The sequence below is a fragment of the Sturnus vulgaris genome, chromosome 4 (genome assembly GCF_052056855.1).
Source record: "Sturnus vulgaris isolate bStuVul1 chromosome 4, bStuVul1.hap1, whole genome shotgun sequence".
Taxonomy (NCBI): Eukaryota; Metazoa; Chordata; class Aves; order Passeriformes; family Sturnidae; genus Sturnus; species Sturnus vulgaris.
In genome coordinates this window covers 60,627,572-60,642,611 of record NC_142246.1, presented here as the reverse complement: position 1 = coordinate 60,642,611, position 15,040 = coordinate 60,627,572, and the positions used below count along the sequence as shown (strand labels likewise).

Below are 15,040 nucleotides of genomic sequence, written 5' to 3'. Positions count from 1 at the left end.
TGAGTGTCTCAGGTGCTGCTCCAATCCACTCATCTTATTTAATAAAGTACAGCTGAGATACTCTCTGCCATCAGATGAAGGTACACTTTTTCCTTGTACCTCATGTCTCCACACCACAAGCAAAAAGCTGGATAACAGATAATGAAAATATTATGTACCCAGCACTTCGACAGTCTTATAGAAAAATTGACAACAGAAGCAACTTGGAAAAACTGGGATCCTGCACATCCCACTTAATTCAGATTACCGCTGAAAGTTTCTGAGCCACTGCAGAGCTACTATTTTCTAATTTTTCATATCCCTATTTAGGAAAATCAGGGAGGCATTACAGCCCAATACATAAAAGACAGCAACATTCAAAGCAGTCACAACATAAAACTGTCTTTTCTTACTCCAACGCCTTTTTCAAAGTTTTGATAAACTTGCACAGGATCATCCAAATACGAAAACATCCAAGTAGAAACACTCCTTAAGACTTGCATGATGGATGGCTACAGCACTAATTAAAAAAGAAGCCACTGCCTCACAGCTGCATTCCATAAAAAGCAATGAAACTGTTGGGAACAGCTGGGAGTTTATGTAGCAGGGGCTGAAGATACCAAAACTGAAGACAGTGCCCCAGCAGCAAGCAGCATTCTTCCACTTTTTGGTCATCTCTAAATTGTATTTATTTTAAAGACTTACATTTGTGCTACGACCACTTCTTTATGAAAAACATATGTCAAACTGAATCTGAAAAGAAACCAAAAAACCCTGTTCTTGGAATGTAAAAGTAGCAGGTTCTTCTCAATAGGAAACTTGTACATTATGGATTTTTTTTTTCCTCCAATCAAGGGGAAAAAGTTTAAATTAAAAATGTATGCTGAGTCAAGTAGTGGAATTATCTTTAACAAAAAACAAAACCAAACTCAAAAAAAATAAAAGAAAAAAAAGGTAGGATTGACTCATACTCCAGAAGTGGCTATTTCTCATTACAGGGACAGACAGATGCATTCTGTGTCTGGCTGAACACACACTGCACTCTGCTGCTCAGCCTCCCCTTGCTCCTGAGTTTAGCAGGGCTACTAACCTGTGCTCATCACTACATCTAAGCTCAGCATATCTTCATTTTTAGTTGTTCCTCCTCCAAGACCACACACCTTTATCTGGTTTGTTAAGAGTCTGCTAAGAAGTGGACAAGACAAGGTTTTAATAAAATGTAAGCAGTAACAACAGGTTTTATTCAAAATTTCCAGTAAAGAGAACCCACTAGTTTTGGAATAAAAGTACTTGAAAGTACTACAGCTTACATGAATATAAAAGAGCAAACAGAAAAAAATAAACCAAGCAGGAAAAAAAAATTAAAAATATATATAATTTTTTAAAGTTTGAAATAGACCCCCACAGGGATACTGAAGTCCTCCAAACAATTAACAGTTACTAGGTTTGGCAAAACAAGATTCTCTCACAAAATTAAAAGCATACTTTTGTTACATAAACTGTATAAAACTGCTCAATAGTTAAAGAGCACTCTGTACAAATTTGTCATGAAATACATAGAGCTGCAGCCTTCAAACTGCAGTAATTAATCATTTTGTCCTCTTCATGGGTAAAAGAAGCTGCACAATTGCTTTGGGGGAAAAGGAAGAGGCAAAATTAGTCAGAACTAACAAGATGAAGCCCACTATGAAAACAAAATACACAACAAAATTCAGACCTCAGTTTAAACTAACACGCTATGTTTACAATATATTCTACATTTCAGTTGTCATTGTCCCCTCCCACTCCCACCTCCCCCCATTCAAATATTCCTAATTCCTTTATGGTCTAAATCTAATTAATTTCTAAACTTTCAAATACACCATACATACATTTAGCAAAAGAACATACCTAACATTCTTACAGCAGTATGGTCAGGACACAATTTCAGAGATAGCACACAGTTATTGAGATTAAACCTTATGCTTTCTTTTACTTTTAGAGAGAACAGCAACCATCAATGTAATGTTTCTAAGAAGTACTGGAGAGAGGCTGCAAAAAGCAGACTTGGCCAACATCCACTGTTAGCTCCAGAGGACATGGGGAAACCAGTGAGTGCTGAATGTAAGGAAGGAGAACCTTAAGAATGCCGGCTGCAGAAAAATCCTTCGGGAACTCGGTCCAGCACACTGAGTTTGGCTTTGGCTCTGTCGTCCCTCTTGTACTAAGCCCTGTAAATCAACTCCACAATAGTACATTACAATGTAAACTAAAATTCTTTATACCAACAGTATGTCAAAGGGGTTTATTTATCTTTGTTTTCTGAATCCAACAGTTGGTCACAGAAGTCAAGTGTTTTCATGGCTCTTTTTCAGCTGCTGCCAGTTGAGCGGGGGGGGGAAATAAAAACGTGTGTCTGACTCATACATCTTTCAAGTACATGCAAGGCTCAACTGTTTCCAAAATGCAGGAGCTTGGGACCTTTTAAGACACTGAAGAAATAGGATTATGAGGAGAGCCCATCTGAGTAAGTACTTTATCCAGCCACTGAAGGGGACCATGGAGATGTATCTCTATCCAGCATGGAGTGCTTGTTACATCCTGGCGATGATATTCAGCTCCCCAACCCTAGATATCGAATCATAAGCAGGGAAAGAAAAAAACAAATCACCTTACATTATAATACTAAATATCTGAAAGGCATACTTCTTACTAAAATAGTTTTCAATGGTCATTATTCAGCAGGGTGACACAGCACCCACAGCACCCAGTAACTACTATCAAAGTTCAACAAACAAATCAGAAGCTAAAAAAATAATAAATGTGGAAAAAGCATAATTTCAGATCTCTTGGAATGGAAATCTTTAAATAAATAATCTGTAGCAGTGCAAAATCTCCCCATATATCACTGCCAGCTGCCTGAGGTCCTTATAAAGCCTCTGAAGAGGCAGATATTCAAATCTTCTCTGCCAAGACTGAAAATAGAACAAATTGGGTGGAAATGCTGCCAAATAGATCAAAAAATTAAAAGATGAGGTGATAAGACTGATGTGGAAATGGAGGTGAGGCATCTGTCTGACAAGAAACAAAGCATCATTCTCAGGATGGGAATGATGAATTGAGCAGTAAGTCAGAAGCATTCCTCCTTGGAGAAAGAGGGCATGGTCATCCTCCATCAGGCTGTTTCTCAACTTAAGACAGGTTTTGTTTCAGCTCATACCTGATTCTGTTACAGTAATTACCAAAGATATACAGAGATATTTAAAAGCATTCAAAATGGTTTTGTAAGTGAACCATTTTTGGGGCAGGTCTGAAGACTATAACATCTGCAGGTACACTTTGCTCTGCTCTGTATTAATCCCTAATGAAGGGATTTCCCAGCTCCTAGCACAGCTGGCAGCAGCTCTGAACACTGTGCAGTGCAACTTGCAATATACAAGAGGTCCTGTTTTACTGTTTAGGCAATACTACCACACAACTCTGTAGGATGAAGAGCTGTAAACAGCCCATTCCATTTTAGGAACCCCTGTCTTAACATATCTGAAAGTTCTCATCCTCCCATCATGGAGAGGACTGCAGCATATCACCATCTTCATTTGATTACTTTCATTTAAGGACCAGCCCTTTCATATCAGTACCTATGTTGACACTCACACAACAGCCATATCACAAATCCTGACCTTGTATGCCTTCCTAGAATAGAAAGGTATGCATATTATTCTAAATAATGACTGCAGCTCCTAATTTGGGAGTTGCTGGTCAAGATTTAGAGGACTTATGTGAAGAAACATCTTCTGCAAGTCACCTCAAGCTTTCTAAGCACGTGGGTCAGATGGTTTTCTGTCCACAAATACTTCATTTCACTACGATCTGTCTTAGACTTAACGAGTATTCCATCCTTAAAATTCAACAACCATTAACAGCTGATGAAGGGAGTTACTGGACCATTCAAAATCACTACATTAAAAAATAAATTACTTTGCTTACAAAATAATCTCAAGCAAATGCCCACATACCTTTACAAAACTCATCCGGAGAGTGCACATCTTAGTAAGCTCATACACTGTCTCAAAGCCATGGTTCACAGACTGAGCCAGGAGCTGAGCAAACTCTTGATTATTGAAAATCTTCAGGCTGCAGCCACTGGGGATTTTGCAGACCGTGGTGGGATGGAACCCGTGGTGGTAGTTGCAGTTCCGACTTTGCACAAAGATGCTGCTGTCGCTCAGACACTCAGCGTACACCTCCCCGCCAACGTAGTAGAGATGGACACCTGCGAGGAGAAGGTTGGCAAATTCACACTCTGTGTCTGTTTTCATGCTCTGTCTCCACAGAGATAGGCTTCTGTTCAAAGAGATAAACCTTAATTACATATCAGAGTATCATCTGTCTTCATTTTTACTTTTCTCTTTCATCAGCAGGCGATCTGAAAGGTTATGTATGTATGTATATATGTATGTATGTATGTGTGTAGAATCAACATGTTGTATATTCAACAACACCAAACTAGCAAGCACAGTGGTTTTGATGCTTTCCATTGGACAACCTGACCACTTGAACTTTTTCTCATTATATTCAAGTAAAGCAGTAATTGGGAATGAAAGCAGAGAGAGCAGAAACCTGCTGCATAATTTGTAGATGCTGAAGTGGCCCCAAGCCCGATTCTCTGGAAAAGTCTTGAATGCTAATTTGGGTAGAATAAGTTTTGTCAGCTAGCTTTAATTCCAGAAAGCTAGATGGGGAAAAAAAGACCCTTATATTCCTCAGACCTATCTGCCAGATGAGGGTACACACCAATTTTACAGTCCTTTCCCCTGCTACTGTCTGCTCCTTCACCTGTCATCCAGCAGCAAAGCCCCAGAAAAGAAACAGAGAACTTTTGTGTCAATAAGAGTCAATTCTAAAGGTTTTGAGAAAGCAAGAAAATTTACCTTCTATGTTTAAAAATGGTTTATTTGCTACTTAAAGCTTTCACCTCCTACAATGTCACAAATCACAGAGGTGAACACGGAGAATTAGAAAACTTGACTGCAGTCCCGTAAGAAAGCCTTGACTGTGCTCTGTCATGTAAGATTTTGCCACTGACTGTGGGGGTATATACATACTCTCACCTGATCTGCAAAAACATTTATGGTTATGTCTTCAAGTTTGGGATTTACTCCTTCTTTCTCAAAGACTAACATCACCATGACTTGTACACATTTACTCATTCAACTGCATCCTTGTCTCTCCCACGCTCTGCTTTGGTACACACGCAGTTAAGTGCTTCAGCAGAACTCTGCCTGCAGCTGGGCTACTCCTAACAGGAAAAATGAATGAGGTGTTAAATAAATATCCTGATACTTGGGAAGATGGATGGGGAGGAAAAGAAGGAAGAAGTATCAGCACTCGAGTGGCATAACACAGGTGTGGTGCACTACTGAGAGCTGCACAAGTTCTCATGAAGAGAAAAGCTCTCCAGACTGGGGGCTCAGACTCCAGGACCTGACAGTTCTCTTCAGCTTCAGTTCTTTCCTCCTCTTCATGAATTGGCACTTCTACCCCAGTGCTTAGGCATGCTGAATCCTCGACCGTCTCAGAAAATTTACAGCTTACTAAAAATGTAAATACCTAAAAAACGTGCTTTGCAGGAATGGCCCATTGCAGGGGGCAGTGTCAGCTTTGCCTGCCATTTGCATTACAGGTGACTTGTCAGAAAAGAGGACTGTATTAGTCAGGCATAAAGGTGAAAATTTTCTCTTTTGCAAGACTGTCACAGACACAGAAGGGGAGCACAAAATTCCCACTGAATGAACCACCAGGCTGTAAAAAATCCAATTGGAATAGACTGTTTTAGCAGGTTATCTCCCAAAATACATGTTAGGGTAGCTAATTTATGTTAGAACTAAGGCTAGCTAAAACATTTGGTGCCAAGAACCACAATTTGGATTTCCATATACAGCAATAATCAAGATAAATCAAGACATTTCATTAGACAAACTGCCTTAACCTCTAATTTAGATTTCAATAGCCTTCAGGCAACTAAAAATTGATTAAGGGTAAAAGCTTCCTGTAATTACATACCAGGTAAGAACAACATTTTGTTTATAAGACTAGGCCAGAAAATTATATGTTTACCAACACAAGCACTTCTCCCACATGCTAGGGAAGAGCAGTTTACTCTTGAGGGAAGCTGCCCAGGTTGTCACGTCTCGGGAAACACCACCCCCATCCAAAATGCACGGCCAGATCCCAAACTCACCTTTGCCAATGTGCCGCCTCGTGTTCTCGATGGTGGAGTTGCGGTTGACGTTGGAGAGCAGCCCCAGGCAGAACCTGTTCTTGTTGTTGGAGGGGTCAGTGAAGCCATCCACCAGGATGCTGGTGGAGGACGCGTGGAACGCCTCCCCGACGCGGTTGTTCAGCTCGTAGTAGACGATGGAGCACCAGTGCTTCGGCTCTTCGTATGCAACTGCCTGGACATCTGGAAAGCCACAATGGAAACCTTACAGCCTAACAGTGCTGGAACACAGGCTGCAGGAGTAAAGAGGTGTAACCCTGCTGATCTGGGCTCCATAGGGTAAAATCATTTCAACTCAAGACTCAGAAGAAACAAAGGCTGGCATTAGGTATGAGCAGAAAGGTATAGAAAGCTCCTGGGCACATCCCAAGCAGTGCCCGAATATCTCTGCCCCATTTTCTTACAACATGCAACAGTGCAGGACCAGATAGCAGAGAAATGCTGTGACTGTACAACTCAGCTTTCTTTCCTATTCAGTAGATGGATTTCTACTTCAGTTCATTTTACTAACAAACAATCTCCAAGTCACCTGTTTGCTTACTGCAAAGTTGTATAGCAACAGGAAGGAACAGCATCACACAACTGCATCAAAGACCATTTCTCACTTTACAAAGAAGTGCAGCAAGGCAGTTTAAATATACAGTCTGTATATCAATCTTTTAGCATTCAGAGCATGACCAAATCTTTCTCCTGGGTTTTTTGGGAGACGGTAGGAGACTTCAAAAAACCTGAGAGAGACTGACATTTGTCTGCAGAACACGAATGAAGCGCATCCTCAAATAAAGGGAGGCTACTAAGGGGCTGTGGTTGCTTTATGTGTACCTTCTTTTTAATGAAGGATGCTATTTCACTACTAAGACTAGAAAAGTTGTACTTGCTGCTGAAACACCAACTTTGCAGATCCCACCTACAGGGCAAAGCGCTAAAATGAAAATCAGACTGGTATTATGAGAAAACTTGTTTTTTCTGGCCAGAAGTTTCCTTCTCCCAGCACTAAGTTTTCACTGAGATCAATCAACTAAGATTTGTGTTCATATTTTCCTCTGTTCACAGATCACAACACTACAAGTTTTTGTTATAAAAACAAAAAACCAAAAGTCCCCCTCAAACCAGCAGTACACAATAGATATGAAAGGTGGAAAATAATCAAGAGCAGGATAACACATCCTACATTACTATGGCAAAACTTCTGAGCATAGTGTTTATGGTTAATAACTTGCTTAAAAACACTGGTAAAAAGCTGATCCTTCCTGATACTGGCACTTTCTATCCCTTCACTTTCTATCCCTTCACATCAGTGCTGAAAAGGAAAAAAAAAAAAAAAAGAAGAAAAAACAGTCTTTAATTATTAGTAAGAGGTTACTACATTTTTAATTCCCATAAAGATGCCAGCAATTATCAAAGCTGCAGCTTTGCCCCAGTTCTCAAAGTCAGGAAGAAATCTTGCCAGCTGGCCATTCTTACAGAATTAATCATATCTCTCTCACACAGATTTCATACTGACTTCCTTACATTTGCTTTAAGTCATGCAGAGCAGGTGTGTTTAGTCTCTCCATTCCCAGCATGGGCCAACAATGGAAATTACCCAACTTCATTGACAGGATGCAGCTTGTTAAATCAAATCTCTTAAGACTAACAAATCACCATGAAGAACACGCTTCTACAAAGTTTGCAACAAAAAATGGTGCAGTAAGTTCACAGAAAAACTTTTCTTCTACAACCTGCAGCAGATTTTCTTTTAAGAAGTGCAATCACAGCACACATATATGAATAATAAACATGTGAAGACACCCAAAAGTCTTTATTTTTAATGAAGGGCTAGAAAGGAAAATCCATTGTACTGAACTACTAGAAAGGAAAAACATCAATAGACAATTTTTATTTTGAAATGGCTGAATGATAAAGAGCAAGAAGAAAAATGTAAACCCTCTTTTCTTTATCATCTCTCATGCATTAGAGGAATTCTGTAATACTCACACATTTTGGGAGAGGGACACACATGCAGAGGTCTGCAGTTAGGCATAAAGTTTGATAAAAGTATTTTTGGGCAGTAAATTCCTGGCACAAAATTCCTGCAAACTACTCATACACACGAAGTGTAGTCTGTGTGATCAGCAAAAAGCAGAAGCGCTACAGATGGGGTTGATCACACACAAAAGTCATTCCAAGCAGAGAGTAAACAGGCGAACACAAAAGCATCCAAATTGTTCTAAGAGGGCAGATATACTTCCTGAAACCAAACATTGAGCTTAGCAGCAAAACAAGTAAGAAAAAAACCAAAAACCAAACTCCACAAACCCAAAAAAACCCACCAACACCAAAAAATCCAAACCACAACAGTTAAATAGTTCATATGCTTGGGATTTTGATAGTCATTCTGGCACAGCATTCAGCTTGCTGCTCTTTCTTGGCATGGGCCACAGCTGTGTAAGCTGAAGTGTTCTCTGAAGGGGCCATTTCTCACAATGTGATGATGAATGCACCAAATCCTTTACTCAGCAGCCACGGCTGCTGCTGCAGCTTTGACAAGCAATGTGTAAAAAGATGTCTGTGTCACACCACATAAAGCAATAGGCCTTTATTTCATACAGAATTTTACAGTCTGCAGCAATGCTACACTTCAGGCAGATGACTCTGTATTCTGCAGCCTCATAGGAGCTCTTTCCATTCAGAGATTAGTGGAAGTTCCCAATAGAAAACATGAAATTACTTTGGTCTTTGAGTTAGTTGGGAGTAAGAAAGTAATAAACCCCATATATTTTACATTTTTAAAGAATCATGGGATAGATTCCTGTCTTATATAAATATTTACATTTATAAATAATCTCCAGCTTTACTATTTAATCCCTTACAACAACAGAAGAAAAATTACATGGCTGCTTTTTTTCTTTTCTGCAGACAAAAAATTTTCATGAACAACATCCATCCAAAATTAAAACTCGGTTATTACTCGTAAGTTCTGGAGGATCTTTACTCTTAAGAAACAAAGCAGAAAAACCAAAGGAAGTGTTCTTACCTCCTCTGTGCACATCAGGGGGAATTGCAGGTGCCATCATGTTGGTATCCATGGGCTGGGAGGTATCGTGTGTCATCGGATCTTCCGGAGGCAGGTAAGTGGGCGGGGGAGTATCAGCTAAATATAGAAAAGGCACAGATACACGAGTCCTTTCCTCTCCTTAAAGCACATCTACACATCCACATAAACAGTTTGAGCCTGGAAATGCTTCCAGCCTGACTCAGCTATAAACTTCCACCCACCAGAAATCTGAAAAAGCAATCATGGACCTCGAATAGGGAAAGCAAAGAATTACTGTGCATATTAAGCACAACTGCAATAAAAACAAGTCACATCACCCCCACATAAAGCCACAAAAGAAAGCTCAGCTGTGTTTCCAACCCACAGTTCTGCAGGCTGAAGGTGCCATACAAACATCAGGGCACAAAGATGTCTCAGGGCCCAGCCAGCAGTAGATACTGAATATGTCAAAAGTGAACAGAAGCTGGAGCAGCAAACTTTCAGTTCCAGCTTTTCTGGTTCCGACACAATTCTACCAGCAAATCATTTGAACATCCCAGCTATATCCAGGGCCTTATCATTGGCAGTGCAAATACTAGCTCTGTTTCCCTAGACTGGGAACAGTAGGAAGTGTTCAGGAACCCAAATTCTACAGAAGTGGCCTTGTGGGTCTGGAATTTCTCCGTCAGTGTCTCTGTCCTGTCCCATTCAGGGCTGCACCACCAGCACAGGAGCCCGTGCAGAATGACCACACTCATTAACATACGGCTTTCAGCCCTGTTTGAAGTGTCCCAGCTAGCACTGCCCTTCAGATGCCTATTCCTCTCCTGGGAAAGCTTGCCAAAAGATTTCTTAGAAGCTGCAGGAGTTGCCAATGTCACCATTTCCCAATACACCAGAGGACACTCTCCTCCAGATCAATTGCACAGAGGTACATCCAAGAATGAGACACCCTTGCCTGATCCCTGCAAGCTTTTGCTGCAAGAGCTGGGATTAGATTACCTCTGTGCTGTCTCTGCTGCTGCTCATCCCACATTTATTTCCATTACTGAGAGCATGGATTGCAAACTACCACAGCAAATAATCACAGGGCATTCCAAAACTCTGAAAACCAAATTAGCATCAACAAAAGGCAGGAGAGTGCTCTGTAAGTTTGGTTTTTTTGGTGGAGTGATGGTTTTGTTTGGATTGTTTTTTAATGTACCTTTTAAGAAAACACATGTTCATGAAATTTATCAACTAACTTATTGTTTACCAGGTATTTTGTTGAGAGCTTTACATCTAACGCTGTCAGGTGCCTGGATAATTCCCTTACCAGAACACATTTCTGATGAGAAAGCAGCAGAGAAAGACAGAGAGAGCAACCCGATTGCATTAAAAGCTTAACAAACTGCACTGGATTTTGAGTCTCATGTTTTACTAAGCCTTAAATGCTTATGTATGTGCAAACATGATGTTGGTCATGCACAAGATTCCAAGGCCATGGGCAACAAATTAACCAGTATCTAGAAAGTTTTCAAGGCTAGCTGCTTTTCTCCTTTATTTTTGTATTTTCCAGATGTCAGCCTCTTTCCCCATTAGTGCAAGATGGACAACTGTCCAGGGCTAAGCATCAAGGACATCAGTATCCTGACCTCCCCCCTAACTCAATTTCTTCACTGCAGCTGCCAACATTAAGGGCATGTGGACAGAACAGACCTTCAAAGATCAAGTGAACTTCCACAAGCCAGCATTCAGGAAGACCTTGTTAGGTCTTTATCTCTGTTGGAAGAGCCCCAACTACAGCAATCATGTTAAAAAAAAAAAAAAAAGACAGCTGGTTTCACTGCAAATTCTCACATTTTTTAGAAAAGCCAATAGAAACTCTTTCCTTCCTTCCAGAAAATTCAGTAGTCTTCACTCATAAGAGAAAAATTTGCAACAATTAGCAAGAGAAGAAATCTATGGATATTAATTTCATGTAATAGGAAACAGATTTTCACAAAGCTGCTGCTTTGTTTACACATACCCTCCCCTCAGCCCCTGAAGGAAACAGACAAACAACATCAGTGAGCATTTGTACTGCATCCTTCTCCCAGCATTTAGATCAAGAAATTCACCACAGATTGCAGTAGTTTTATCCAGCCACATGCAAAGACCAAAAACAAGGCAGCTTCATGGAATTTTCTATGGACACCAGTCAACAAAGAAAGGCTCTTCTCTGACTGTAGGTAATAAAACAGCCTGAAGAGTTATTTTAAGGGACTGTTTTTCAGTTGAAGTATATTGGCTACTTGGAATTACACCACTATGAGAAGAAATTGTTTATCAAGTAACGATAACGTGATCACCTTGAGAAATACCCTTTTCCTGCAGAGCTGAAGCCTTGTGCTGAACTTATGATCATAAGCAAGGATGATCTCTAGCATCACACTTCTGGTGCATTGAACATTACACTTTGTGGGCTAAACTGCTGAACTGGTCCTCAAAACATTCTGGATCCCTCCCCACACCTCACAAGAGTTCTACCGTAATGTTTTAACTGTGTTTGAAAGAGGCACAATATTAAAGCCTTCAATGTTACCAGACAAAGAGATTCTATACTCTTTATTGCCTTACATCTCTTAGCTTGCTATTGAACGTTAAGTATTCTTCTCCCTTCTCAAGGAAAGCTGACTGTACCTGGCATCTGGAAAGGACTTCCTGGGTCTGAGCTGGCTGGAGAATGTGGGTAGGTGCTACTGCTGCTTCCAGGTGAGTTTGGGTAGCTGCTGTTGGGCGAGTGGGGGAACGGGTGACTGTTGGGCTGCTGGAAGGAGTCCGGGAAAGTCGCGTTGTGCGGCATGTGGGGCTCGTTCTGTCCCAGGTTGCGGAACTGCGCCAGGAGGCTGTGCTGGGGGTTGTACTCGCTGTGCCTCGGAACCAGCACTGGAGGAAGAACTGGAAAGGGAGAAAGAGAGAAAAGCCACAGCGTTAGAGACTCGGTTCTGAAAGTGCACAGGGGAAAATCCCCCACGTTCTTCCTCCCCCCCGGCATATCCGCATCTGCCTCAAAAACAAGGCAGTCAGACCTAGGAGCACATGTCCAAGCAAGAACTCCTTCCTGACATCCGGTTACTGCACAGCTCGAACCCACAGCTCCCTGCTTTGCCAGATGGGAGCTTGTTTTCACAGAGGGCCAGTGAAGAAGAGCCAAGAACCAACCACAGCTCTGTGTTTCAGTCTTACTCGCACGAAAAGATGCTGGGAAGAGCCTGACAATGCTGACATGCAGTTCCTCCTTGTCATCCAACTAATCACCTAACCCAAACCCTTGCTAATAAGAACAGATTTTTTTTTTTTAAGACAGTACTAATAAGCCTTGAACTCAGTCTGGTCCCAACAGTTGTAATTTTATTTTTAACCTGGGCTATGTTCTTACAAGTTACTATTAAAACAGTTATTAACTCTTCAAGTCAGTTTACAAAATGTGCAATTTAAACAAAATTATGTAGTTCAAAAAAACCAACTGAGCAGCAATTGAGCTGCAACTATGTGCTACTATGGGATCAGAGAAACATCAGAAACGATGAGTCTCACCACACTTCTGAAGCCTTCTCAGCAGCAAAACAAAGGTCTCTTTCAAACTGGGAATATGAACATGATACCAGATACACTAAGATAAAAGAATCAAGTCTTTTTCTAGTTCTATCTTTGAATGCCTCACAGCAAAGTCTAAGATAACCATAGTATTAAAAGCTCTTCTTTACACAGAAATTTTTGGGTGACGGATAGAAGAGGAGAGGGAAGGTCCGGGAGAGGGAGGTCCATGCACAAAGTAGTGGAAGAGAAATAAAAAAGCAAGTCCTCTCCTTGTCTTCCCCCTTTGGAATCTCAGTTTCCCAACTCCATGTCTGATCAGGACTGGAAAAAACTCCCCCGGATAGTATGTCTTCAAGAGAGGGTGTCAAAAATCCAACAAAACACAGGAAAAATCTGCCAAGACTACTGTCCCCTCTCCTTGAGACTCCTGCTCTGGTGTCAACACCTGGGCACACAGAAAAGGGTCAGGAGGATGTGCTGTCAACAAGCCCATACAGACATAGCTGTCATTCAGATTAAGAAAGGTGTTTTGGAGACAGCTGCTTTATTAAAAGCCTGAATTACAAACTAATTGCCAAAAAAAGAAAAAAAAATCAACTCCTAAACACAACAACATTTTCTTCATATGGCAAACAGGTTCTTCCAGGACACTGGGTCATCTTTACTCTTCCAGCACTTTGCTATTACAGAAGCAGCACATGGGTATTAACTTTAGTGTCCTGGAGTCCAAGAGTACCAGGGTAACAACCTGATACATAGACCAGGTCTGAGGTCTAGGTTCATGCTTAAAAGGGATATAAATGAATGCCACACTAAAAACTCACTCTATTCCTAAAGTTACAGACTAACTAAAAAGAAAAGGTTTCCCTTCCTCAGATTTTTTTTTTGGCGTATGCCTAAGAGAGAAATTAAGCTCCCATTTTTGCCTGCTAGTGGCATTAATGCAGGAGCAGTCTGATCCCAGAAATCTTCATTGAACATACACTGAAAAAACCCCAAACCCTCATTATTGAAATTAAGGCTGCCCAAGTCAGAAGCCGGTTTTAAGCATTTAATCGGATCTCTCAGTTTCTTAGAGCAATTTCACTGTGATTCCAACAGATCTCAAATATTCAAGGCAGATGTCACCCCTAAGTAGATTTGTTTAGATGTCAAAAAACCCAATTACACTTTACAAGGCACAGATAAAGTTCCTAATTACGGTGTTTTCTGAAACAAAGCACATCCATCTGTCATTCTATGGAAGTTCTCAATTGCAAAACACCCCAGGAGAAGCTGCATCTCGTTTCTTGCTCCAGCACAACCACTCTGACATGCCACTGGGAAAGGCTGTTAACAAAAAGTTACTCAGCATTCAAGTGGACATCACAAATCCCCTCATCCTCAACACGTTGGAGCCAAGCTCTCAGAATATTAAGGTTTCTCAGAATTAAGCTTGTTCTGTTAAACCAAGCAGTCTTTTTGCAGCTAGGTCAAGTACTATTTAATTGTCATAGTCACCATTTGCTGGGCTAATAAATTACCAGTGAAAAAATTAACAATGAGATCATGTGTTAAAATGTATTTTCCCTTTCCTGTCTTTATGATTCTTCCTTACTTTTCTAAGCATTAAAAACACAGCTTTCCTATCTCTTCCCTTCCTATGGGTGAAGGTCAAACCATTAACTTTTATGGAGTTAATTTGTGCAGAAAGTACATCACCTACCTTTCCCATCCCCTACCTCACATTAAACAATGACACACATGACATCAGAGGAAGCCACATGATTTACAGCATTTTAAAATAGCAGGAGAACAGGATATTTTCTGTATGTTTTCTCTAATTAAATTAATGCAGTGCCAGATTTTCCCAAGGTATATATACATGTTTTCTCCTGTTGGGCAGAACCACTGGCAAAGTTTAGAAGGACTTGAGATAAAAACAAGTCTCCTTTTCCCAGGTGTCCTTCATGCCAACCCACGCTTTTTGTCCAACTCCGCCAACCTCAAGTGATTAAATGCCAACTTCTTCACACACGGAAAAGGGAGAAAAAGAATACAACTGGTATTGCTACCACACAGTCTCAAAAATATCACTGCAGTATTTACTTTAAGTGCTGCCCCTGATTCACATCCTCCCTGCATTCACAAAACCTTGGATGAGGAGGAAAAGCCCTGAAAGGCCACATCGGGTGGGACAGAGACTGCAGTGCTCCAATTAGTCCAGCTCCAAGTCTCACACTGCC

General features: G+C 40.8%; 1 protein-coding gene across 2 annotated transcripts in view; it reads right to left on the bottom strand.

Annotated features, from left to right (window-relative positions):
- Nucleotides 1-1,186: 1,186 nt before the first annotated feature.
- Nucleotides 1,187-15,040, bottom strand: part of SMAD1 (SMAD family member 1) — a 43,505-nt gene continuing 29,651 nt past the window's right edge. For both annotated transcript variants that reach the window (XM_014880581.2, XM_088164076.1), the window contains exons 3-7: nucleotides 11,916-12,173; nucleotides 9,255-9,371; nucleotides 6,200-6,421; nucleotides 3,975-4,231; nucleotides 1,187-2,586 (exon numbers count right to left, since the gene is read on the bottom strand). In XM_014880581.2, the coding sequence (XP_014736067.1) occupies nucleotides 2,443-2,586; nucleotides 3,975-4,231; nucleotides 6,200-6,421; nucleotides 9,255-9,371; nucleotides 11,916-12,173 (998 nt within the window). In that variant the 3' untranslated portion in view covers nucleotides 1,187-2,442. The remainder of the gene's footprint in view (nucleotides 2,587-3,974; nucleotides 4,232-6,199; nucleotides 6,422-9,254; nucleotides 9,372-11,915; nucleotides 12,174-15,040) is intronic.